This window comes from Carassius carassius, chromosome 39 (assembly GCF_963082965.1).
Source record: "Carassius carassius chromosome 39, fCarCar2.1, whole genome shotgun sequence".
In the NCBI taxonomy this organism is placed as follows: Eukaryota; Metazoa; Chordata; class Actinopteri; order Cypriniformes; family Cyprinidae; genus Carassius; species Carassius carassius.
This window is the reverse complement of record NC_081793.1, coordinates 14,067,379-14,094,166: the sequence shown is the minus strand read 5'-3', so window position 1 is coordinate 14,094,166 and position 26,788 is coordinate 14,067,379. Positions and strand designations below refer to the sequence as shown.

The following is a 26,788-nucleotide window of genomic DNA, read 5'->3' as shown; positions in this document are numbered from 1 at the left end:
AGAGAGCAAAGCGTATCAGTATTTCTCAAAATGCATGGATGGATCTCTGGCCCCGTTGCGGCACCAGGGCGTTCGTGTTTGAACTATTTTAGGCGATTAGCTGGTGTTTAGCGCAATCGCAGACTCAAGCACACTCTCATGGGGATCTTGTGCTGAATCATTTAACAGCCTGGGCTTACGTATGGAATGTTTCACCCCGTTGTCTCCGCATCGGACGATTCCGGTGACACGGCGATGTGTGATGTCGCTTAAAAATATGTATGTCAACCGAATTCTCCTGACTGAATTCTCCTGACCGGAGTCCGGCTGGGGATTTGCGCTTCCCGAGAGACTGTCACGACGGATGCGTCTTTGACCGACTGGGGAGCTGTTTGTCAAGGGAGTTGGCACATAAACAGGTTGAAATTACTGGCTGTTTTTCTGGCTCTCCAGTATTTCTCGAATCTGCTGATCGGCCGTCATGTGCTGCTCAGATCAGACAACACAGCGGTTGTGTCATACCTGAATCATCAGAGAGGATTATTCTCTCGCCCCCTGTGCAGGCTGGTGAAACATGTTCTTTGTTTTCAGAACTAAATTCTATCGATCCGAGCTGTTCATGTCCCCGGACGTTGGACTTTGGAGCGAATTTGCTATCCAGGCAGACTCTGGAGCAAGCGGAGTGGGGATTGCACCCCCAATCGGTGAGTCTCCTATGGCAGATTTTCGGGGAAGCGAAGTGGAATTGTTTGCGTCAAACACGACTGCGCATTACCCGCTTTGGTTCTCCCTATGCCCTCCAGCACCCCTGGGCTTAGATGCATTAGCCCACAACTGGCCCAGGACCAGTTTGTATGCGTTTTCCCCCAATCTGTCTGATTTCGGCGATATTACGCAGAATACGGGTGGACGGGGTGGAACAGCTGCTGCTGGTGGCTCCGCGGTGGCACACACACAGCCGTGGTTTGTGGATCTGATCAATCTGTTAGCGGGCTCTCCATGGGAGATTCCCCTCAGACAGGATTTATTATCACAAGCACAGGGACTGATTTGGCACCCGAGGCCAGATCTATGGAATCTGCGGGCGTGGCCTCTGAGCAGAGTGAGTTCATATGTCCCGGTCTTTCTGCTGAAACTACAGAGACTATACTGAATTCTAGAGCAGCTTCTACGAGACGCTTATATGCTTTCAAGTGGAGACTGTTTACGGCCTGGTGTGAAACTCATAATATGGATCCAGTTTACTGCCCAGTGGCGTCAGTACTGGAGTTCCTTCAGGAACGTTTTTTGGATGGAGTGACACCAGCTACCCTAAGGTTTACGTGGCAGCCATTCAGCTTACCACGAATATATAAATGGTGCCTCAGTGGGCCGTCATCCACTATTTCTCCTTCATACAGGGTGCGCGACGGCTGAGGCCTTTCCGCCCCGTGCGGGTCCCTTCATGGGTTTTTCCATTGTGTTGCATGGTTTATCAGGGCATCTGTTTGAGCCCTTGGAATTGTTCCGGATAAATCCTGACTTTTACAGCACAGACTCTGTGGAAGTGTTGTTGCGACCAAGGCCTAATTATGTCCCTAGGTCGCATCTATCCCTTTCGCTTTCAGCAGGTGGTCCTGGAGGCTTTTCTCCTGCTGCGGCGGAGTCTGGGGATCTAAGTCTTTGCCCTGTGAGAGCGTTAAAGACTTATGTGGATCGTACTGCCCCATGGCGTGAGTCTGACCAGCTGTTTGTCTGTTTTGGACATAAGAATAAGACCATGCAGTTACGAAACAGTGCATGTCCCATTGGCTGGTGCAGGCTATTTCCTTGGCCTATGAGGCGCGCGGGCTCGCTTCGCCCTTAGGAGTAAAAGGTCATTCCACGAGAGCAGTGGCTTCTTCTCAAGCCTTTCTCAGTGGATCTTCTATGGATGATATCTGTGCTGCGGCAGGCTGGTCCTCACCGAGCACTTTTATCAGGTCTTACAGTCTGGATGTGAGGATGGCTTCTGGCTCCCGGGTTCTCTCCGCTTGACCAGATGCTTCCTTGGATCCAAGCTATCAGGTACGTCAGGCGTGATGGTATAGCGTTCCCATACGTGGTGACGTCACCGCAGCATCGAAGTGACCTATGAAAGGGAACATCTCGGTTACGTATGTAACCTTGGTTCCCTGAATAGGGAACGAGATGCTGCGGTTCTGGCCGTGCCGTACCTTGATAGCTTTCTTCTTCGTCATGAAATCTGAGGTAAATGGCGCGCGGCACCAGGTATATATATGCTTACGCATGCTGGGCGGTGCCACGCGCTATTTGGCCAATAAGATTGGCGGGATGGTATAGGGCTTCAGACATTCGTCACACCGAAGGTGTTCCCATACGTGGTGACGTCACCGCAGCATCTCGTTCCCTATTCAGGGAACCAAGGTTACATACGTAACCGAGATGTTTTCCAATTTCCAATATTTATGTAATTCTCAAAACTTTTGGCCACGACTACACGGGCATCTTCGACACACACCACAGACAGAGTGGAGGTGCAGGAGACCTCCTTCCCTTCTGGCCATTTGTTTCGTTTTAAATCCCTTCAGTTCACCCATGCTTCCTTCTACTCAATTTGCTCAAAATGAAATGATTACATGAAAATGTCAATGCAAGTGAACTAACACTCATGTCTGGAATCATTTGAAATGTCTCAGTGCAACTGGTACAATGGTCTCAATCTTACAAAAGTAGATTAAAAGATAATACAGATCCTAAGAGTTAATAGATATTTTGCCTACTGTAATGGGAGTGCCCCTTCCCAGGGTCCTCCATGTAAATTACCTTCTGTTCCCTTTGAGTTGTAAACCACTAAGGTTTAGGACCTGAGTTAATGCAAATTCCAATTGTTAGTTTCTGTCTTCATCTCGGGGAATGTTTGTCTTGGTCTGAGGTATTTAAATGATTGCAGCAAAAGGATCAGGGCCTTCTGTAGCTGGAATGAGCCCATAGCATGAAGTGTGTCCACACACTTCATACTATGTATTTTTCTAAAAGTCAGGTATGCATCTTTTACTCTTAGATTAATCTTTGAGAATTTGATGTCTTGTATTGATTTGATATCTATGAATTGGCTATGTAATACATATTTACCTCACTGTTAATAAATTGTTACATTCGATTCTGTTCTGTCTGACTCTGTAATTATTGGCTCTAGTAGATTAAGCTGTATCCTTGTTACCGCATTTCCTGCGTCAGGTTAGTAACGGACTAAAATTCAGTTGAGATGGAGCATAGGGCACACCAACTGTATCTTTAGAGATCCAGCAAACACTTGGTATTAGTTCAAGTGTACTTAGATTGTAAGGGGTTATAGGGAATTTCCGTTTAGGGCAACTGGATGTTGTTCGACCAACCTTAATAGGGTGAGCCTAACCTCTGTTTATTGTAATATTACTCTAGCTAAGTGTACATGGGAAACCATGGCATGACCATACCAAAACTACTATCAGGGAAACTAATATTGGTCAGCTTATACCTATATTAGTGGTCGTGACCTCTGACTAGAAATAATGTTGCTTTATTCAAGTGTGTACAAATCTATGGGGGCTAATTAAAAGTACTATAAGAATGAGCAAGCGTAGGAGCGGCCGTCTAAAGTATTAGCCAATTACCTCTAATAACCAAGACTGACGAGAATGCGACTGAGCGACATGAGCACCCGAATGAATAAGTACAATAATATGAGAGAATAAATAGAATTATCAAATCTCAGAATAATAATAATTAGAGACAGCCAAACAACCAATTTGCCTTTCAAACTAAATTCTATAGGTCATATTAAAATGGAGTCAGATTAAATAACAAAATGGAGTCAGATTTGAGTTTAACCTAATGAATAACTCTACACGCTGAAAGACAGACCACGCAGGAAACCTTCATCCAGCACCGGATACCTTCCTTGGGCCGAGTGCCTGGACCTTACACAGTTTAATTTTATTTTTATAAGCACTTCATTGACATAACCGGGATGGAGTTTACATTTTATTTATTTATTTATTTTCTTTTTGAAAAACTGAACATATAAGTCGTCATAACATAAAATATGCTTTAATGGATAAGAAATATAGAGGAAAAAAACACTGCATTAATTTTGTTATTTCAGTTTTATTAGAATTATCATAGGAAGCATTGTTCTTGACAAAATTGACTACTGTGATTTTGGGATTTGTAGCTTTCTTACAGAAAACTAATATCAGTCCTGTGAATCACAATTAAAGAAATGGAAGTTTCCACTGATGTGCATTAATTGATTTTAGGAAATCAGTTTTACATAAATGACTTGAACACACACATCACAATGAACTCAAATGTCTCTGTCCATAAAATGAAAATAAATACATTATTAATTACATAAAAATGACAATAGGGCAACACTGCTGCTTTTTATTTCACAGTTATGTTATGTTCTGCCAATGCTATGTTAAAGCTCATCTGACTTGCATCCCAAAACATTTTCCAAACAGACTTCTCACTGACTTCCTGTTGCTTATTTGCCAGGCCGGAGAAAACAACAGTTGCATAACCCTAATTGCTATTCCATCCCTATCCTACTTACACACAACACCATTTTACACCAGCACAAGGACCTCGAGTTAAACCCTTACTTTTATCTCTCCCTCTCTGCCTTTATTCTTCTGTTGGGCTCTGAACGCGTGAGCTAGGAGCTGATAACTTGCCCAGACCAGGTCTCGTGCTTCCTTCCGGAAGACAGGTTGGTGATGACCACCTCAACGGCTTGGAACTTTATGTTCTTGGGAGGAACAGGACACACTTTGTAGGTCACCTCATCCCCCTCCATTGGCACATATTCACCCTCAATGCTACAAAAAAAGAGTATATAATATAATATAATATAATATAATATAATATAATATAATATAATATAATATAATATAATATAATATAATATAATATAATATAATATAATATAATATATATACACACACACACATATATAAATATACACAGTACACACATACATATATTATATAAACACAATATTAATCATGATTAATCAATTTGACACCATATATATAATATTTAAAAACTTTCTCTAATATTTAAAAATATTCTTTAAAAAATGTAAATAATATTTTAAGATGCTAAACTAAAAAAGTTTTATATTTCATACTTACTCTGAGATGTGAACAAATATGTCTTCTCCTCCATGGGAGGGGCGAATGAATCCATGACCTTGTGACCTTGAGAAGTTCTTGCAAATGCCCTTGAAGACGGGTCCAGATTTGGCTCTTACGGACCTGAGAAAATACCAGAGTAAAGAGGCTCCAGAATCAACTTATATGATTCCTATAATAAATATAAGAGCAAAACATCTCCTTATGCTTCATTGAATTTAACACAACTATATATGGTTTATCCTTTCTAATAAAGATTGTCCAATATATTTTTTTCAATGCATTTTTTCTATGCCATTTTACAATATAGTAACAATTATTTTTATTTTTATATTTATATATATTTCAGCATCCATTAGCCAATATGCAGAACTCCCTCCAAACTTGTTTTTGCTATCATTTTATTTCTGCTTTTGACAATAATAAATAATCATTACAATAATAAGAATGCATTATAAATTTTGTGTGTGTGTATGTATATATATATATATATTTATTTGTTTATTTTTTGGGGTGGGCGATATGAAAAAAAATATTATATCACAGGTTTTTTTTTTTTTTATATATCACGATTCATGATTTTATCACAATTCTTTGTCATGTTGGTTTTACTATTTTACAAGTTGTCTGAGCATTACAGCCAAACTAATTTCCCTATTATAAAAACAAAGCCTTTCAAGATAACACAACTATTAAAAACATTATAATAATAAAGTCAGAAAGTCTTCAAGTTTTGTGGCCATTCACAGAGAGACCAGTCACTAGAAAAGTAGCTATACAGCATTTGACCATTGCATTTACAAAAATCATTTCTGGTGTAAGAAGTGTTTCAACACTGCATCAGCCTAAAGGTTATTGATGACATGCCTCTGAAGTTTGACTTTTTGCACCATTACAATACTTATAGGCAACTAAACATCATATCTCTAGTTCTTTAATGTATTTGCATTGTACTAAAGTGTGTTCATTTTCAATGGGCATATATGCGGCTGAAACAGGTAGCATAGTGCATCCCAAATTTTTCAACATGAACATTTTAATATAACATAGTCATTATGGCCTATGGCCTTTAGAAAAATGTTTTTTTGAGGAGTTGGGGTAGTGCACAATAGCTTTTGTTCTTAATGGCATTTTTTCCCCTTACATTCCTTTTACTTTTATACTTTAAGTAGTTTTTAAACCAGTACTGTTACACTTTTACTTGAGTAAAAAGCTTGTTGATACTTCAACTTCTACAAAAGTCTTTTTAAACCCTAGTATCTATACTTCTACTAGAGTAATGAATGTGAATACTTTTGACACCAGTGCAAGTAATGTTTAATGCACTACATGTTGTTAATAACAACAAATGGAATACATTTTCTTACTCTTTGTATTTTTATATGGTACAAGATTATCCTATTTAAATCAATGTGATAAATGAGTAAGGTCAAAAGTAATCTAAAAGTAGTCTGATTATATGTGTAACATTAACATGTGTAATGTGATGGATTATGTTATTAACTTCAATTTTTGTCATGTCATTTGGAATCAGTAACAGACTACAATTTGTCTACCCAGCTCTGCTGATACTGAAGAACAAACCAGAAAAGCGTCAATTTCTGTAAAAATAAATAAATAATCTATTTGTATTACATTCACTCAAAGTACATGAAATGCTTTTACTCTGTTGACACAGGTACTCACGCTGAATAGGTGCGTGTGCGTTTGGTTGGCAGTGGACTAAGAGGTTCCCCTGTTTGGGGCGGTTTCCTCTCCAAGACATTACTGCCCTCTCTCAGGAAAGGCAATGAAAGTGAGACAGGTTTATGTGGGCAGTGCGGCTTTCGATCAGATGTAGACGTGCTGTCTGAATCAGCCATTGGCGTGAAGTTCACTGGAGATGAGATGAGGCCTCTGTGGTTTTGAAAAACAAACAAACAACATGTATTATATGTGATATGAAACATTAAACAGTTGCTTTGAAATATCCATCCTGCCTGACTTGATCTGCTGTACGTGTTGTGTTGTTCTCTCTGCACTCCAGCTGCATCAGGACCACATCAGATCTTATTACTTGGGGCGACTGTTTTCCCCTTCATACCGTTTCCCTTTCATTGTTTTCCAATGCGCCAAGGGTTTCTAAGAAAGACCAAGCATCTGTGTACTGCAGACTCCATGTCAGCCTAATCGACAATGACTGTGATTAAACTGTGAGGACTGTGTTTTATTGTCATGTTATCAACCCGCTCAACAATGCAGGTTGTTGACAAACGTAGTCCCCAGTATGCGACACCACAACAGTTAAGGCGTATTCGTAATATATGGACAGAAAAATATAATAGGATAACGAAGAAATTCTTACCGTACTGTACGTTATAGCGGATACCAATCTGTCGCTTGATATCTCGAGCGCCGCGGAAACAAATATATCTACATAGCTACATTAAAATCCAGTATTAAATGTGTGAATACTATCATTCGTGGTCCACATATTCGCTTCAATAGACCCCTACGTAGCACACAACAAATGAGGTTACGGGAGGAGAGGGAGGGACACCCCATCAAAACTGAACGCGAGAGACGCGACGCGACGCGGGAAAACAAAAACGCTCCAATTATAATCAACGACGCTTCAATGCAAGCGACAGAATCCTGACGTCAGTCTTCAGTCGACAAATCAGAGCGCCCATAAAGTAATACAGGCGCGTTCTAGTTTTGACGCGACGCAATGAAGATGTGGCGCTTGTAATTCGTAATGTTTAAAATAATTATCTACATATATAGTTTATAAGTTATTCGTAATGTTTACAATTATTGTAATATTTCTATATTTATTTATTAATCAACGGTCCTAAAGGACAAATACTTTATAAATATAATAGATAATAATAGATTAAGAAGAATTATATGTATATATATATATATACATATATATATATATATGTGTGTGTGTGTGTGTATCTACATAATGGGTTTTCAAACTGGGGTCAGTGGACCACCAGGCATCCGGAGATAGTGGGATTTTTTTAAATAAACAATTCATATATAATTAAACTAATTTTAAAAAATACAAACAGTACAGTACTTTAGGTAGTAAAACACATTTGTCTTGCATAGTAAAAGATAAATATTTTCAAAATAATATTTTATGCATCTCTAATATAATTTATTTCACAGTATAAATGGAATTTTTATACATTCAAGAATTATATAGCTGGTTGTAAATTAAGGATGGGAGTCTCGTAGAAGAATGATTATATTATATTATACTATAGATGATTGTGACATCTAAAAAAAATAAAAAACCTCTTGCTTTATATAACTAGATTTTATTATATATTGTGTATCAATATAGTGTGTACAATACAATATAAACAGGCTAAGAGGCGAAAGGCACACGTGCTTTTGTATTCAATTTACAATTCAATTCAATTAACTCAATTTATATAATACAGAATAAAACAAGGAGAGAATTACTTGAAATGACTTTTATTTTATAACCCACTGTGACCAAGAATGAAAAAAGAGAGCATGAAAATAATGGGAGTTATAATCAAGAGGATGTGTTTGTGGGGTGTTAAAAGCAGCACAAAACCCATTATTTCTTTCACAGAGTTGCAAATACACCCAGACAGTATTCTTCAGTATTAACTGCACTGGCTAGCATCATACAACAGTAAAATTTGATCTGATGAGCATGACATGTTGAGTCAGACAAAACTAATCATTTACTGCTTGGCATCTTGAAAGCAGCTCCTATAGTCTGCTGATCAGAGTGACTGATGTCACTGCTTTGACATGGGTATGGCTCTGTTTCAAAGGGGGTAAAAATACAACCCTACAAAAAAGGGCAATCAAATATACAGGAAAGTGCTCAAGAGGTTGGAGGTCTGATTACTGATCCATTACACAATAACTCATCCAAAACCCTTGAGATAATGCACATTGGAGATTCTTTGCACGTTTATAAATTAGCATTCTGTTTAAAACATTTATAAACTTGACCTGTGGTGCGCACTGTACCAGACACATTTGATAGTGGTGGTGAGGATGACATGATCTGCCAAGATTTGAAGAATAGGCATGGACAAGTCACTCTGATTCACAGTAAGAATAGCTACATGAACAATAACAATTATTATGAATAGTTGATAATCTCTGCTAAAAGAATCATGTGAAGCAAGATATTCCATTAATAGAACTGATTACAGGACAGAAAATTTACAAGCAGCTCTCATTACAGTTCGGTGTAATATTACACACAGCAGAAATTAATAATCAACAGTTGCCTGAACACACATTTTGAAAGATTTTATGAATTAAACTCTGGTATCTCCCACTAACAAGCATGCTGCTAGCATCTTTTGTACGCTAACATATATATTTTTTAATTATTCATTTTGGAATACACAAAGACCCAGCTTGAAATGTATAAGCATTACAGTTGTCAATGTATAAGCATTACAGTTGTCAAATGCCCTACAATGTATTATATAGCTTTGATCAGTATTGATATGACTTGTATATGCAACACCATTTTAAATTGTATATTATGTACTGCGTATACTTCAGTTCATAATTACATGAGTATTTAAACCTTTCATACACATATCAATCCTCCTGTTTGAAGAATAACCCCTTCCCCTCCCAAATATGTATATTTGCAGCCAATCACGCTAATTTCTGCAGCTCCTTCATTCTGTTGAGGGCGGAGCCGGCCTGGAACCATTCGATCTGGGTTTCATTAAAGGTGTGGTTCAGCTCAATGGTTTCTGAGCTTCCATCACTGTGCTTGATGATGGCCTTGAGGGGCTAACGGAAAAATAAATGACAATTATTATTGAAATTACTGAGAATATTAGGAAAGGTTGTTACCAAGCAAACAATTACAGCAGGGTTTGCCAAACTGGTTCTTAAGGGAACTACAGGGAGTTTGTAAGTTGATTAAAACTAATTAAAATCACAACTTTAAGAAATTAAAAATAAAGAACAAACTTGCTTTTCATGTGGCCACTGACCAACATAATCTCATGACCATGAACATGTCAAACAAACACATTTCAAAGGCCTCTAAAATATCGACATGATCAAAACTTATGTTAATACACTGTCAATCAGGCAAGAGAGGGCATGGATAGTTTATATTTTTGTAAGAAAAATACGGTTATAAATATCTAATTGATTTACATTACAGGCTACAAAATTTCATCTTTTTGACCATATAAATGTCAGCAACTGCACCAAATCAGACTATTTTTGCTCAGTTTGGGCCTCTGAATAATGAGGTATTTTTCCCTCCCCAAGTATGAGGTCTTTATTCTATTATATCATGCTTAATTAGCCACAAAAGCCACCGTAAATACAGAAAGTCCATCCTAGGCGATACACTGGTAGACACGATTAACCAGCAGAAATTTGTCAAAAGGTAGAGATTTTGGGCTATAGTCTCTTTCGTGGTCACACGCTCAGACAGTAATTTAGGTCTTAAGCGAAAGCAAACACTGGAGAAAGAAAATTTGTAACAGTATATTTGGCCCGGGTAGCTCTTAAAGTGACAGCAGTCTAATATTCCTGTTGTCGGTCATTCATGTTAATCAAACAACAAAAGAGAAAAATCTCTCACTGCTCTTAACTAAATCACTTTTGTAACTTTAATAATAAGAAATATATATTAACATTTAAACAGTGAAGAATATGCAGTGTTTTTATACATTTGATTACTTTATACCATGTATGTAGCATTTATTATTTATTTGTTTGACTGTAGTTTTGTCCTACTGCCTGTAATTTGTGTAATGGTCTTATTTAAATCGGTTAACTTTTTATTTTTTATACTTGATTTGTTTTTTTTACATCAAGGCTAGTATTTGTTTTTTGTGATATTGACACTGGTGACAAAAATTATGAAATGTTTTTGGTATCAAACATTTTTGATATCGTTAACACCGTACTCAAAGCAAAACAACTATATCATGATATATTTTGTTACCGTGAATTACTCATATCATGTTTAGTTGTCAACCAATACTGTTTTTTTTTTTAACAACCGATACCGATATTTTGGAAAGCAAGGGGGCCAATAGTTGATATAAAGCCGATATAATTTTTTTTTTTATTAATATTTAAGAAATTTGAAATCATTTGACAATGGATTACATTTTTTTTAAAATAAACATACTTTAGATGACAAAGTATTTTTCACAACTAAATAAATAATTAATAAAAATATAATTAAAAAGGAAGTAAACACTGTAACCAACAGGGCACTCAGTATTCTGGGAAGTTTATGTGCATTGGGAATCATATTTTTCAAATAAAGCCAAGGTAAAACTAATTTTCCATACAGCACACAGTGAAAATGACAACTATAGCAGTGGGCAAAAGCATAAAGTGCAGCATTATTTGAAATAACTAGTTTAAAGTTTAAAGCATTCAATTTACACGCACTGACCATCACGCAGAGAACACAAGATCATGCCGGATAAAATTGCACATTTCACAAGATCTCACAGCTGGATTCAACTAAGTTTGCAAGGTTTGTGAAAATAAATATTATTAGTCATTCAAGGATTTGTTTAAATTATATAAATGCATTTGCTTGATGCTGACACAAACGAGAAAGTATTATAATGTTTGCCTTTCTATTACTAATAACATAAAAGCAATCGTTATAATAATTTTTTGTATACATTAATTCCTGTTTAACCATTCTATCTGATTATTAGACAGATTTCTATCCATATTAGAAAGAACTGTTAACAAAAACAGTAAACAAGAGTAGGGGTGGGCGATATCTCGATATTTAAAATATATCAAGATATTTTTAAACACGATATGGATTGTGACATATCATATATATCTACATTGTTTATATTTAATTCTGATTCCGCCACTTTGCTTGTTTGTCTTCTCTGTGCTGTGCTCGCCCCCACCTCATTGATTTTGTTTCCCCTCCCCTCGTGTTGAACATGGCGCTGCAGAACTAGTATTAAAAAAAAAAGCAACAACTGGCTCCATTATATGGAGATAACTCGGTTTTAAGGTGTCGGGCGAACAGCAGGCAGATGTCTACTGTAGGGCCCTATGATTTCCGCGATGCAGAAAACACGGACGGAATCTCAGAATTCAGTCATAAAAACGGAATTTACAGTTTAACCTGGAATATCACGGAATTTGTCAAATTTTAAATGAATTAATCAAAACTAGGTCATTGCACTCACATCAAATCGCGATATGGACTAATACCTGTAAATATTAAGCTGGAAAAGTATATTTAAATATGAATCCTGCATGTTCTGCGTGTCTGTGTTAATGAATGGAGCAGAAGCTTTTCTTCGTTTTATTACACATACTGAAGCGCGCGTGACGCTCGCGGTGATTTCAGCTTCTGTCCTCTCATTAAATGAGGATGTGAACACATGAACAACATCTCCAGAACTGCACTGAGAGTCACTTCATGAGTATCGGACCGTTTGATTTGAGTAAAACTAGCGTCATATCACATCATAGACTGTAGTATCACATACACAGAACTGTAACGGTAAACCCGCCAAAATAAAAGTATTTGCCAGCAATCTATTACTAGCCGATTGTTCAGCAGAATGTTCATAGCCTACTACTACTACTATTAAAATGAAACGAACATAATTTAAGGAATAATCACACAACATTTCTTCCATGTATTATTTTTCATAGTAAATCCCCAAAAATTAAAGTTTGCTTAATTTTAAATAATTAAAAGATAAATTAAATAAATGTTTTATGCCTTCATTTGATAACCAGAAAAATGTGAATACACAGAATTTCAGAGGGGAAAAAACATTTGACACTATTTTAAGAAAAAAATGTTAAATTAAGTTGTTTCTATGCATTTAAATAATTACACTTGCTTAAACAGAGAATTAGATAACAATAAAACATATGGTGAAGAAAAAAATTAAACATTTCATAGGGCCCTAAACATGTAATATTTGGCATATTTGTTTTTTACAGTAGTTTTTGGGGGGTTATTTTTCCTGTAAAGATAGAGATATATATCGTATATCGAGATATAGCAAAATATATCGAGATATATTTTTTGCTCCATATCGCCCAGCCCTAAACAAGAGGGAGAATGTAAGCACTCCGTGCTCAGGCGCTGCGTTCTCAGCGCCATGAAATCAATAAAAGTCCCCGTCAAAATAAATGTCACGCCTCAAACACATCATCAGGAAAATCTTATTAGCCCATGTCGATATTTGAAAAATGCCAAATATCGGCCGATATATCGTCTTGGCAATATATCAGTTGGCCACTAATCGTGATAGAAGATTTTGGTCACATCGCCCACTCAAACTCCATCCGATGAGGTTATCTAAACTAGAATCATGATTTAACAATAGCTCTTACCTTTCCAGGGGCAAAGCTCTTAAGCCCTACAATGGTGATTTTATCATCTGGGCAGATTTTGTCGTAATCAGCTGGGTTGGAGAAGGTGAGGGGCAGCAGACCCTGTTTCTTTAAGTTAGTTTCTGTTGACAGATGTGACAGATGAATTAAAATTATCTGCTTAATGATGCTTAGCTTTATGTGGGGGTGGGGGGGGGGTGCTGGTGGGTATTTCACACTCACCGTGGATTCTAGCAAAGCTCTTCACAATAATGGCCCTCCCTCCTAAATGTCTGGGCTCCAGAGCAGCGTGCTCTCTGCTGGAACCCTCACCATAGTTCTCATCTCCCACAACTACCCATGAAATATTGTGCTTCTGCAAGTGGAATATTACAGGACATCCAGAAACCGTTATGAATACAAATGCTTTCAGTAGGCAGAAAACAATGATACAGTGCGCAAAAACAAATAGAAAGAACTAGCTCTTACTTTGTAATAGCGGGCAACATCAGGGACACCACCAAACTCTCCAGTCAAAATGTTGCGAATTTTATTGACAGCATCGTTCTCAATATTAACGGCACCAATGAGCAGGTTATTGGAAATATTATCAAGGTGGCCACGGAATTTCAGCCAAGGTCCAGCAGCGCTGATGTGGTCTGTGGTGCACTTTCCTTTCACCTGACAATAGAGTTACATTATTCAGAGTTACTGAAAAACCCCATATTTAAACATCCATGACTAAAACTTACCTTGATGAGCACTTGGAGGTCCTCAAGGTCTTTTCCATTCCATTTGTCGAAAGGCTCAAGCAACTGCAGACGGTTGCTCTGAGGGTTGACATCTACTCTCAGGCCAGTCCCATCAGCTGGTGGGTGCTGGTAGGTGTCCTGACCTGGGTCAAAATCACGGGCAGGAAGCTCATCTCCTGTGGGCGGCAGTAGTTTAAACTTTTCTCCGTTGGGGGCTGTGAGGAAGTCAGTCTCAGGGTTGAACTTCAGTGTTCCTGCGATGGAAAGGGCTGTAACTATCTACAAGACAACAAATTACATAATTAAACACATTTGCAAGAGAGCAAAAGGGTTTTAGCAAAACATTCAAAAGAGTGCGGCATATTTAAAAACAGATTGACTACGAGTACCTCTGGGGAAGTGACAAAAGCATGAGTGGCAGGGTTAGCGTCGTTTCTGGCTGTAAAGTTTCTGTTGAATGATGTAACAATGGTGTTCTTTTCTCCCTTCTTAACATCACGCCTGCAAGAAAGATTTTATTGCTTTATGATACGGCTTTATTACATAGCCTTATGACACAGTTCTTTGAACTACTTGATTCTGATTGGTCAATCATGGAATTGAGGTCAAATATTTTGGTATAAACCTTTGTCCCAGGCCTCTAATTTGACTAGTTTCACATCTCTTGTGTGACTCATCACCATCTCTCTCTTCTCATGATACAATTTTTTACCCATTTATTTTAGCATGTAACCCTGTATTGACTGGAAAAATATACAGTCAGCTGTACATTTCAGTACATTTCTGACTGCACATTTCCTTACAAATTACATTGTTAACCGTTTCATATTTACAAAAAAATATATATTTTTTGAAAGAAATTCATAGTTTTGATCAATTGCTTGTATTCTTGATGAATAAGTGACACCGTACACTTATAATGTACAAAAAAAAAAAAAATTCAAATAAATGCTGTTCTTTTGAACTTTATAAGCACAGAATCAAAAGGATCAAACAATCTTGACAAAAAAACAAGACAAAACAAATGAATGCATCACGGTTTCTACAATGACAAATACTTTACCTGTCCCACTGACCGATGCAGGGTCCACAGGCATTAGCCAGGACAACTCCACCAACATCCCTCAACATTTTAGCCTGCAGGTAAAGAAACATGCAGTTATATTAATCAAGTAATTCGGATCTACACATGGTCAATGAAACGATCCTGAATCATAAAATCCCAGGGCTCTCCAACTCAGACTTACATAGCCATCTCGCTCAATTGTGGCACGAATCTGCTCAGACCCAGGGGTGACTGTGAACTGGGCTTTGCATTTGAGTCCTTTGTCAAGTGCTTGTTTGGCTAAGGAAGCAGCTCTGCCCATGTCCTCATAACTGGAGTTGGTACAGCTTCCAATCAGACCTGAAATGTTCAGGTAAAGGGATTGTATTAAAAAAAGGAAGCCATTTTTAGTGAATATTGACTATAAAAAGTCTAGAAATGACCATTAAAATGAAGTGGACGCTAAATCACTGACCGACTTTAACGTCCAGGGGCCAGCCATTCTTCTCAGCAACAGAGCCGATGTCTGAAACAGGGTGGGCCAGGTCAGGAGTAAATGGGCCATTGATGTGAGGCTTCAGCTGTAGGGAAGTATTATAAAACAAGCTGGAGTGTATTAATTATTGATGCTTTATTGTAACTGTAAGATACTTTCAGCTAACTTACCTCACTTAGATTAATCTCAACGATCTGGTCATAATGACAACCCGAGTCAGGTACCAGCAGATCTTGGTTCTCATTTGCTACAGCAGCAATTTCTGTGAGGGATAAATGGAAAGACAGGCCAAATTTTTTTTAGGCAATAAGCTATATTATCAATCAATAGGAATCTTTCTCTGCTGCTTACCTCCACGACCCGTCTTCTCCAAGTAGGTCCTCATTCGATGGTTGTAAGGGAATACAGAAGTTGTAGCTCCGATTTCAGCACCCATATTACAGATGGTGGCCATTCCTGATTAGAAAAACCCAAAACATTTTCATTTTTTACAATGATTGACATAACACATCTATGTGGCCCACACACAATTTTAGCACTGAATTTTCAACTTACTGACTCAAAATCGAAGCCAAACTTGTGAGTTTTTCACATAAGTGATGATCGCTATGTTTGCATTATCTAAGACATGTGCCAATGCCCAAGAGATATTTAGTAGATTAAATATCTAAACCTGTCAACTATCCAAGTCCTGTACAGTGAAATGTGTTTTGACTGGAACTGACATTGCTGACAACAGTAACAGTTGTGAAGTTTTAAAAGAACAGCAATCCAAGAATTACAATCAATCCCAACATTAGGGAAACTATAAACAGTCACATTATACTTTGTACATGTGTTTCACAGATATATAAGTGATTTCAATCCCATCTGTATTCAACATGACTGTTTCTCCTCACTCAACCTCTGTAAAAATTACGAAGCAAATTATGTACTGTTTGTCAGCAAACTACCATCCTCTAAGAAATATAATTCCACTGGACAATAACGTCTGAACACTTCCCATTCATTAAGACCGTAAATAAAGCTAAATTTATCATTGCATGCCTTACTGCACTATAATTATGTATTTAGACCTTTCATTATGGATGTAAACTTTCAGTTTAAAGTCACAAGTACTGTTAGCATTTAATCTAACCAAAATAAAGGAGGAAAGTTCAATCCCAAAACAGCTCAAAATGGTAACTGGAGTAGCAGCTACAGATATAAACCTTAACTAATTTATATAATTAATCACATCATTTGTTTACATCAATGCTGATATGAATGATGATGTATTAAAGGAAACGGCAACCATTTTTCCATATTTCACTTTGTTGTTCCCTCAACTTAGATGAGTTGATACTTCCCTCTTTCCATCTCAGTGCGTGCACTCAATCGTTGTAGCGCATGGCACCACTATGTTAGCATTTAGCTTAGCACCATTCATTCCTTAGGATCCCAACAGGGATGAATTTAGAAGGCACCAAACACTTCCATGTTTTCCCTATTTAAAGATGGTTACATGAGTAGTTACACAAGTAAGTATGATGAAACAAAATAAAATGTGGCGATTTCCTAAGCGGATAAAAATTATAACTAATGTATAGTAGAAGAGCACTTCGACCTCAACACAGTAATATCATCACTCCTGAAAACTCCTCACGTTGGTTGTATTGATGGATGTCAGAGGGAGGGAGGACGGAGAATTTTCAGAAATTATGATATTACTACGCCAAGGTCGAAGTGCTGCCAAGTGTTCTTCCGCCATACATTATAATTTTTATTCGCTTAGGAAATCGCCACATTTTATTTTGTGTCATCATACTTACTCGTGTAACTACTCATGTAACGTCTTTAAATAGGGAAAACATGGAAGTGTTTGGTGGCTTCTAAATTCATCTCTGTTGGGATCCTAAGGAATGAATGGTGCTAAGCTAAATGGTAGCATAGTAGCATCGCGCACTACAGCGATCACCTGCATGCACTGAGACGGGAGAGGTATGCATCAACTCAGTTAAGTTGAGGGAAGAACATAGTGGAATATGGAAAAACGGTGGTGTTTTCCTTTAAATGATATACAAAAAGCTAGTTGTCATTTGAACTCAAACATCCTTTTAGAAAATTAAACCAGTCCAAATATTGCTTAAGCAAGTTTTCACCTGTGCAGGAGATAGAGTCCACACCAGGGCCGTGGTACTCCACAATGGCACCAGTGCCACCCTTCACTGTCAAAATACCAGCCACTTTAAGGATGACATCCTTTGGTGAGGTCCAGCCAGACAATGTGCCCGTCAATTTCACACCGATGACCTGGAATAGCAGATATAACCTATAAACACTGCCATTTGCCCCATTTCAGATAGCAAATGTTAAGTTTAAATAAATACAAACAAAAAAGAAAGTGGCAATAGCAGCTCACGTTTGGACACTTCAGCTCCCAGGGGATTCCTGCCATGACATCAACAGCATCAGCTCCACCAACTCCAATGCAGATGCAGCCCAGACCACCACCATTAGGTGTGTGAGAGTCCGTACCAATCAACATCACTCCAGGGTATGCGTAGTTCTCCAAGATAATCTAAAAAAAAAAAAAAAACAGACAGATGTAAAAAGCAAATCCATATGGTTTGACAGTAACAAATGCACACTGCATTCTGTGATCATCTATAATATAATATAAAACCCATACTGGATGACGAATAATCAAAAGTGTGTTTTCTACAGTACCTGATGGATGATCCCAGAGCCAGGTTTCCAAAAGCCAACACCATATTTAGCCCCAGCACTAGCGAGAAAGTTGTACACCTCTTGATTAATTTCCTGGTTCACAGCGGGGAAAAGGAATGAAATTATGCATCAGTGAAGAATAAAAGTAACTCGTTCATACAGTACAATTGTCATCTACTGAGCCTAATCTGTCTTGAGACATATCCAGAACAATCATCAACAACATCACCACAGCATTATTCACCTTTGCCCTCTGTAGATCTTGGGCTCCTCCGGTCTGGGCCTCGATAAGATGGTCACAGTGGATGGTGGATGGCACGGCCACTTTCGGAAGTCCACTGCTGATGAACTGCAGCATGGCCATTTGTGCTGTTGCATCTTGCATAGCAACACGATCGGGTCGCAGACGCAAGTATGTACGTCCTCGAACAATTTCCTGTCCAGCCGGGTCATCCAGATGGCCGTAGACGATCTTTTCTGACAGAGTGAGCGGCCGGTTGAGTCTGGAGGATGCATGCGATTTCACATGTAACTACTTGGAAAAACTCACAAAATGTACATTTTTAAAAACGAATAAAAAGTCCAGAAAAAAGTTCAAATCTTATTTTTTTTAATGTAAGAAAAAAAAAATAGCAACTGAGCCACCCTTACAAAAGATAAGGAGGGCAGAAACAAATAAAATGAAGTGTTAAATACTGCAATGCAATCTGACCTTTTGCGCACAATGTCAATATTTGAGCGAAGCTTGTCATAGTTGATGGAAGAGTTTGGCTCAAAGCGGCTCATGGCCACCTTGGCCTTTGCATTGAGGGCCGCTGCCACATGAAAGCGTCGGGCACCCTGACCTAAAACCAGCTGACATAAACAAATAGGGAATCAATACACAAACAACTGGAACACAAACTGAGAAATCACAGTTAAATCACTGAGTAAACAACAACATAAACAGCATTCCAATACCTTTTGATCCATAATTTCCCTTTTTTTAATCTATTTTTTATAGGCATTGCTCTCTTATTGAGGAAATTATACTGGATTAAATTATTCTGCGCAAAGCATAAATATAACAATCTATATTTTCTAGAGAGAAGTTTATGACTTCAGGAGATTGTTTTTCTCCTCTTCAGGTCTGGAAATGAGTTGAAAAATTCCCTAATATTTTAAGGTTCCACATGACAGTGAGAACATTGTATTCTCTTGGTCGGCGTTACGTCACAAATCATGTGACCTGCATAGGAACAAGCCGCCGCCGTGTTTGAAGGGTAAAACAAACCGAAGGCAATCAAGGCAAAGCCCGAGGAAAATCAAAAAGGTATCTATTCACAGAAGTTTTGTTGTGGATTATGTCAGTTATGGATACTAACGGACTACTTTGTATTAATGATGAATGATATCTGTTTATGCGAATGTATGTCTGTGGTGAGAAGTGAAGTGAATGTAATAATAAAACACTCATGTAAAGCTCTTTGTGACTAACGTTAGCTAACGTTACATGTATGTGAAAGGCGCTAGCAGCTATACAAATACAGATCTTCTTTCTTCTATTACAGAATGTCTTATCAATATATAGAAAGTCTACTTGCGCCTGCATTGACCAGGTACCACAGAAAGCTGTCGCTTGTAGGTTTAACGTTACAATCTTGTCCCTATCGACATCCAGCTGAGTCCTGGGAGAACAACCCAAAGGCATGGCCCAGGCTCGAGTATCCAGACATATTGCAGTCATGTTTAAATACCCATCAAGCGTCGATTACATTAACTGTTCATTTAGAAAAAAAAAATGTTTATTCAAAAGCACTGTGTTACACAATGGCTGTAATGAGCTCAGTCTGTCAGTGGCACAGCTTGTACAGTGTCAGTGAGGGACACGGTTTTTTCAAAAAAGCAAAAATAGACTAACTGCAGAAACGTATCTTATTCCCCACACAACTAGTGCATTTCATTGTTGCTTATCAGTGTAGAGCTGCCGACCATTATGCATAGCAATGTCATAACATAGCAACAGAAAATTGAGTGGCCATCTCTGCAGTGGTATTATTTTGTTATTCTTTGATTTGCCGAATCATTGCTAATTTTTTAGGCATGATTCTCGGCAGTTTCTCGACATATCTGCGCTCATTTGTCTTCCGCTTCGTGTTGCTTAATGGCGAGCACTTGTTTGTTTTACCCTTCGCCGCGGTTGCTATGCGCGCGCAGTGCATTATGGGAGTAAAAGTCCCGGATGTCCGACCTCGAGAATACTATTAGCGTTCTTTCAATTGTTATTATTTATACACAGCAAATAAACATACATGTAGTCAATCTTAACCACAATATATTGCTATACCTGTGGTGCCTCACGATAAAAACATGACAGTATCCAGGTTATCTTTAATATTTTTTTCAACCTCAGATGTGAGGCTACGCTAATTCTGAAATACATATAAATTATGCGACAAAACTTCAATAAAATATCAACATTTGAGCTGTGTCCGAAACCGCTCCCTATCGACTATATAGTGCACTATATGGGGTGTCAGCCATTTTGTAGTGCTGTCCGAATTCTGAGTGAACTACTTCATTCCCTACATTTGTCCACTACTTTTTACCCACAATTCATTCTGATTTCGAGTGTACAACCGATGTACACTCGCTGAAGCACTATTTCCCACAATCAAATGCGGAGTAGCGTCGAGCTGGAAGCGAGAGCGGGAGCGAGCGAGTTTGAATGAGAGATGAAGTTTACATCTTTATTATTTCTGTTTTAACGTTTTTCCTACATTATTTATATTAAAATATGTTATGTAGGCAATAACTCAGTTTAATATTTGACTAATTTACTGAGGTGCCATCGTTGTTAACTTACAAAAAATGATGATAACTTGGTGGATAATTTACATTTTTTCGTTAATAACAGGTAACGTTAGTGTATTCTGATGTAAAATTAACGGTCGCCTGAGGACGCTCTACAACCATCTTATCTGAGCTCAAAACGCTGCTTGAGCGAGTGTCAAGATACTAAAAATAATAAATACAGAATTATGAACGTGTTTATGTGTGTTTATTTTTGTTCTCAGTACGTTATTTTAATAGCATTTAATAATTATGAACATAAAAGCATTACAAAAAAAAAATAATATACCATCGACGAAACCACAAAGCTGACGCGGAGGTATGTACTGCAATATAAAGTCATTTTGAGTATTATTGCTATTAGTATTATTTTCTAAAATTAGGTACATGTAATATAAAAGTACATATGGCAATGTTTTTGCAACAGCTCGTCACTGTCCGAATCCGTTCACTTATTTATTTGTTCACTCCTTCCTGATATAGTGAACTCAACTGCCATACACTATATAGGGATTAGTGAATGAGTGAGCGATTTCAAACACAGCATTGGTTTTGTAGATATCGCGTTGTGGTGTGAGTAACGCGGTCGTTTAATCTACCGTTACTTCGGCAGCGCCGTTAACCTTGTGTTCACCTTGCGACTGAACCCTAACAGCCTGACATGAAAAATCCACAATAGGTGAATCGATAAAACAGTTATAAGTATTTATGCTTTCGTGCTTTGGCTGTCCTGTATCAAACAGCTAGAAATGAAAAAATATACACCATCTTCGCGTCTGCTGTGACATCCTTGGCCACAGTGACCTGTTTACACTCGGGAACATGAAAACGGTCAGTTCACTTAATCTGTGCACCTCACTATCACAAGCACAGCTCTGAATGGCATTCATAAACAAATTAGCAAATGCAAACCATGCTTGGAGACAATAACAAATGTAGATTTCCATGTACCTGAAGCCGGGCGACGGTTAAGCAGTAGGTTGCCATTTTGTTCACTGACAAAGATGTGACGCTAGAAGATGACGTCGGGGTATAACGAGCTCGTTGTCTTGGAAGGATGTTGAAACGGTTGGCTCTAATTGTGTCTAGTTGTAAAAGACCAGCGATTTAAGATGTTCACATTTTTCCCGAATTTTTTTTTTTTTAAACAAAACATGTCAACAAACTGGGTGAAAAACATTAGTGGTGAATTCTATTAATAATTTTGTCCAGGTGTTAATGTCTTGCTTTTAGGACCTTGTATAAAATGACAAAAAGCCTTTCTAAATCTCTATTTATGTGCCAACTTATTCGTTTATTTAACATAACCATAAAGCAATACAATAACATACGACAGCTTTATATAATATACAAACACTTCTTTAAAATTATTTTTAAAAATATAACGCCAAACATAGATTCATAATGTTTTATGTAACACTTTAAAGCATTAATTAATCTTAATTGATTAAAATGTTAATTTCTAAATTTACTGATTCGTTTTTAATTTATTAAAATTATTTAATGGACCGTCGTCTAATAATGATAATTTGAATTTTTATTAAATAACATTAAGAAAGATGAATAAATACCGTAACAAATGCGTTGCTCATTATAATGTTAGTTAATATTTACTAATGTTACCTTAATGTAAACTGTTGCCATACTGAAAAATATTATATGATAATAGGCCCTATATATAAATTATCTGCTAAATGAATAAATGTAAATATATGATTACTTTAAGAAACTGTATTAAACTCGTTAAAATGGCCTAATATAGAAAGTGTTTTATATTCCTATATGTTATTTTTTAATTTGCAAAGTCAACATTATACCTAGATTATTTTTCACAGACAAAAATTTGCACTCTGTTTCTAGAGATTTTATACAATTGCATAAAATATAAAGGTTTCCATATCTTTTCCAAATTATTTAATTGAGTAATTTTATTGGCTTAATCAACTAAATCAAATTAAAAAAAAGTAGCCTATTGTGTAAAATGTGGGTAGTTTCATAAATCTGAAACGCTTTCGAGTTTCTATTGCTTTTATGAATTTTTTCTTTTATGTTGTCTTGTTTGAAAGAGTTTTAAAGTAGCTATACTGTGAGATCAGTATTACAGATTATTAGGATTTCCTCTGAGTTATTCAAGACTAAAAAAAACTAAATAATCAAAAGAACATGGTTTTGTTCTTCAGGAAAAAATGTGGGTTTTGAAAATAAAGAAAAATGTCATAAGGTTCTACATTTAGAGTTTTGTTATTTTTTTAGTCATGGCCATTATAGAATCAATCCACAATTAAATAGAACATTTAATTTTTCAATATCTTCTTATATGTTGCAAAAAGTACATGTATCACAAACAGTATGAATATACCATTTCTACTAATGGTTGCATTTACTGTAGGCCTATGGGAGAACATTTGTTAAAACTATGTTGTCTTTGACTGACAAACGTCTTCTTTATGACACACATGACATCTTTATGACTGGATTGTTTGTTTGGAAATTGCCCAGTGTCTTGCTAACTGGATGGGTTTGTTCTTTCATAATGACAAAACATCACCCAGATCAGATTTTTTTGCAGGAAACAGGCTGGAGTTGGTAAGATTTTCTATTATTATCTATTAGGTATTAAACTCTAAATATAGATCTAAGTTTAATACCTATTTGATACATTTGTTTAACAAATACAACCCGAATTCCGGAAAAGTTGGGACGTTTTTTAAATTTTAATAAAATGAAAACTAAAGGAATTTCAAATCACATGAGCCAATATTTTATTCACAATAGAACATAGATAACGTAGCAAATGTTTAAACTGAGAAATTTTACACTTTTATCCACTTAATTAGCTCATTTAAAATTTAATGCCTGCTACAGGTCTCAGAAAAGTTGGCACGGGGGCAACAAATGGCTAAAAAAACAAGCAGTTTTGAAAAGATTCAGCTGGGAGAACATCTAGTGATTAATTAAGTTAATTGATATCAGGTCTGTAACATGATTAGCTATAAAACCTTTGTCTTAGAGAAGCAGAGTTTCTCAGAAGTAAAGATGGGCAGAGGCTCTCCAATCTGTGAAAGACTGCGTAAAAAAATTGTGGAAAACTTTAAAAACAATGTTCCTCAACGTCAAATTGCAAAGGCTTTGCAAATCTCATCATCTACAGTGCATAACATCATCAAAAGATTCAGAGAAACTGGAGAAATCTCTGTGCGTAAGGGACAAGGCCGGAGACCTTTATTGGATGCCCGTGGTCTTCGGGCTCTCAGGCGACACTGCATCACTCATCGGCATGATTGTGTCAATGACATTACTAAATGGGCCCAGGAATACTTTCAGAAACCACTGTCGGTAAACACAATCCGCCGTGCCATCAGCAGATGCCAACTAAAGCTCTATCATGCAAAAAGGAAGCCATATGTGAACATGGTCCAGAAGCGCCGTCGTGTCCTGTGGGCCAAGGCTCATTTAAAATGGACTATTTCAAAGTGGAATAGTGTTTTATGGTCAGACGAGTCCAAATTTGACATTCTTGTTGGAAATCACGGACGCCGTGTCCTCCGGGCTAAAGAGGAGGGAGACCTTCCAGCATGTTATCAGCGTTCAGTTCAAAAGCCAGCATCTCTGATGGTATGGGGGTGCATAAGTGCATACGGTATGGGCAGCTTGCATGTTTTGGAAGGCTCTGTGAATGCTGAAAGGTATATAAAAGTTTTAGAGCAACATATGCTTCCCTCCAAACAACGTCTATTTCAGGGAAGGCCTTGTTTATTTCAGCAGGACAATGCAAAACCACATACTGCAGCTATAACAACAGCATGGCTTCGTCGTAGAAGAGTCCGGGTGCTAACCTGGCCTGCCTGCAGTCCAGATCTTTCACCTATAGAGAACATTTGGTGCATCATTAAACGAAAAATACGTCAAAGACGACCACGAACTCTTCAGCAGCTGGAAATCTATATAAGGCAAGAATGGGACCAAATTCCAACAGCAAAACTCCAGCAACTCATAGCCTCAATGCCCAGACGTCTTCAAACTGTTTTGAAAAGAAAAGGAGATGCTACACCATGGTAAACATGCCCCGTCCCAACTATTTTGAGACCTGTAGCAGAAATCAAAATTGAAATGAGCTCATTTTGTGCATAAAATTGTAAACTTTCTCAGTTTAAACATTTGTTATGTTATCTATGTTCTATTGTGAATAAAATATTGGCTCATGTGATTTGAATGTCTTTTAGTTTTCATTTTATTAAAATTTAAAAAACGTCCCAACTTTTCCGGAATTCGGGTTGTAAATGTATAGTCATCATATAGTACAGTTAATATTTATTCTGAGAAAATCCTGGTGAAATGTTGTAACAACAGATGGAAACACACTTAAGCAAGGCACCAAACCCACAACTGCTCCCCGGTCGCTGCAGAATAAAGGCTGCCCACTGGTTTGTTTGTGTGTGTGTGTGCGCGTATGTCACTTCACTTGTAGATTCTTGTGCTTGTTGTGTATACTGTACTTGTTCTGTGCTTGGCCCCACATCGCTGCTTACAGATGAATTTGGCATTGGTTAAGTTTGATCAAGTGTAAATTGTGTTGAATCTGATTTTATCTTTCCTTTTTTTTTGCAGCCATTGGAAGACAGTGTGAAAAATATAAGTTTTGGATTTTAATGTTTTATTTTGATGCTTTACCAATGTTACATTTAATACATTTATTTCAACAATTTTACAGATTTTAACAGATATTTCACTTTACAGATATTTGACTAAAGGAAATTATCACTCTTTTATCTGCATTAATTTTTATTATATTTTTTTCTACATAGATACAATTGATTGTTAACACTAACATATAAACATTTCGAGATATAACTCCAAGTTTGTAATATGTGTCACAATTCTGTGTGATCTACTGCTACAATGTTGTGATCCTTAACACATTTACATTTCTTTTATGTATTTAGCAGATACTTATATCCAAAGTGACTTACAGAAGAGGAACAAAGCAAGTCATCATTGAGCCAACAATATTCATAATGCACAATGCCAGGTTTATTAGATAACTAGATGGAAGAAAGCAAGCAGCTAGAAAAGACTGTGTGTGTGTGTGTGTGTGTAGGGTTGCCAACTCTCACGCATCTGACGTGACACTCATGCTTTCAGCATCAATCTCACGCTGAAAGTGAAGTGAAAGTGAAGTCAACAATGGAGAAGCAGTGTTGTGTGCTGAGATCCATGTTTTAGTCAAAGTGAAGTGAAGTCGCCAGTCACTTTCTTGACTACTGACCCACAGTTTGACAGAGAGAGTCACAGGATGAAGAAGGTTGGTTGCAATGGAGCATAGGCGCCTTGGAGTGCAGTCCCGTGTGCAGATGAGCTTGTATTTCTGTCTGCCATGGACAAAAGAGACGAACAGATGACACAAGATGATGATTTTTCGTCGTCTACCTTAAAAATGTAATACAAGTATTGTCATGTGTCCAGTAGG

General features: G+C 37.3%; 2 protein-coding genes and 1 long non-coding RNA gene across 4 annotated transcripts; all 3 read right to left on the bottom strand.

Annotated features, from left to right (window-relative positions):
* Positions 1-4,094: 4,094 nt before the first annotated feature.
* On the bottom strand, positions 4,095-7,553 carry LOC132121442 (cold shock domain-containing protein C2-like). Of its 2 annotated transcripts, none has more exons than XM_059530811.1 (4): positions 7,483-7,553; positions 6,825-7,034; positions 5,139-5,261; positions 4,095-4,823 (listed from the first exon to the last, which is right to left on the bottom strand). In XM_059530811.1, exons 2-4 carry the CDS (start codon positions 6,998-7,000, stop codon positions 4,661-4,663), a joined length of 462 nt encoding a protein of 153 aa, XP_059386794.1. In that variant the 5' UTR covers positions 7,001-7,034; positions 7,483-7,553; the 3' UTR covers positions 4,095-4,660. The 2 variants fall into 2 exon arrangements, with proteins under 2 accessions (XP_059386794.1, XP_059386793.1); XM_059530810.1 differs by lacking the exon at positions 7,483-7,553 and adding an exon at positions 7,123-7,414.
* A 1,078-nt stretch (positions 7,554-8,631) lies between these two features.
* LOC132121441 (uncharacterized) lies at positions 8,632-9,561 on the bottom strand. Its single transcript, XR_009426270.1, has 2 exons — positions 9,083-9,561; positions 8,632-9,036 (listed from the first exon to the last, which is right to left on the bottom strand). It is a non-coding gene; the product is annotated as an uncharacterized LOC132121441 (long non-coding RNA).
* A 5-nt stretch (positions 9,562-9,566) lies between these two features.
* On the bottom strand, positions 9,567-22,381 carry LOC132121440 (aconitate hydratase, mitochondrial-like). The gene is made up of 17 exons (XM_059530809.1): positions 22,273-22,381; positions 19,202-19,344; positions 18,734-18,992; positions 18,490-18,582; positions 18,182-18,340; positions 17,922-18,072; positions 16,132-16,236; positions 15,951-16,042; positions 15,760-15,865; positions 15,487-15,644; positions 15,303-15,376; positions 14,629-14,740; positions 14,240-14,518; positions 13,977-14,168; positions 13,731-13,863; positions 13,509-13,630; positions 9,567-9,932 (listed from the first exon to the last, which is right to left on the bottom strand). The coding sequence occupies exons 1-17, from the start codon at positions 22,306-22,308 to the stop codon at positions 9,792-9,794; spliced, it is 2,355 nt and encodes a 784-aa protein (XP_059386792.1). The 5' UTR covers positions 22,309-22,381; the 3' UTR covers positions 9,567-9,791.
* Positions 22,382-26,788: the final 4,407 nt, after the last annotated feature.

Bases quoted from the DNA above. Each gene is read 5' to 3' on its own strand.
- LOC132121442 (XM_059530811.1), bottom strand. From the start codon at position 7,000: ATGGCTGATTCAGACAGCACGTCTACATCTGATCGAAAGCCGCACTGC. The intron at 5,262-6,824 runs GTGAGTACCTGT...GTATTTTCTCAG, and splicing joins CGCACACGCACCTATTCAGC to GTCCGTAAGAGCCAAATCTG. The intron at 4,824-5,138 runs GTAAGTATGAAA...CTTTTTTTGTAG, and splicing joins ATATTTGTTCACATCTCAGA to CATTGAGGGTGAATATGTGC.
- LOC132121440 (XM_059530809.1), bottom strand. From the start codon at position 22,308: ATGGCAACCTACTGCTTAACCGTCGCCCGGCTTCAG. The intron at 16,237-17,921 runs GTGAAAACTTGC...TTTTCTAATCAG, and splicing joins GGACTCTATCTCCTGCACAG to GAATGGCCACCATCTGTAAT. The intron at 13,631-13,730 runs GTGAGTGTGAAA...ATCTGTCAACAG, and splicing joins GAGCTTTGCTAGAATCCACG to AAACTAACTTAAAGAAACAG.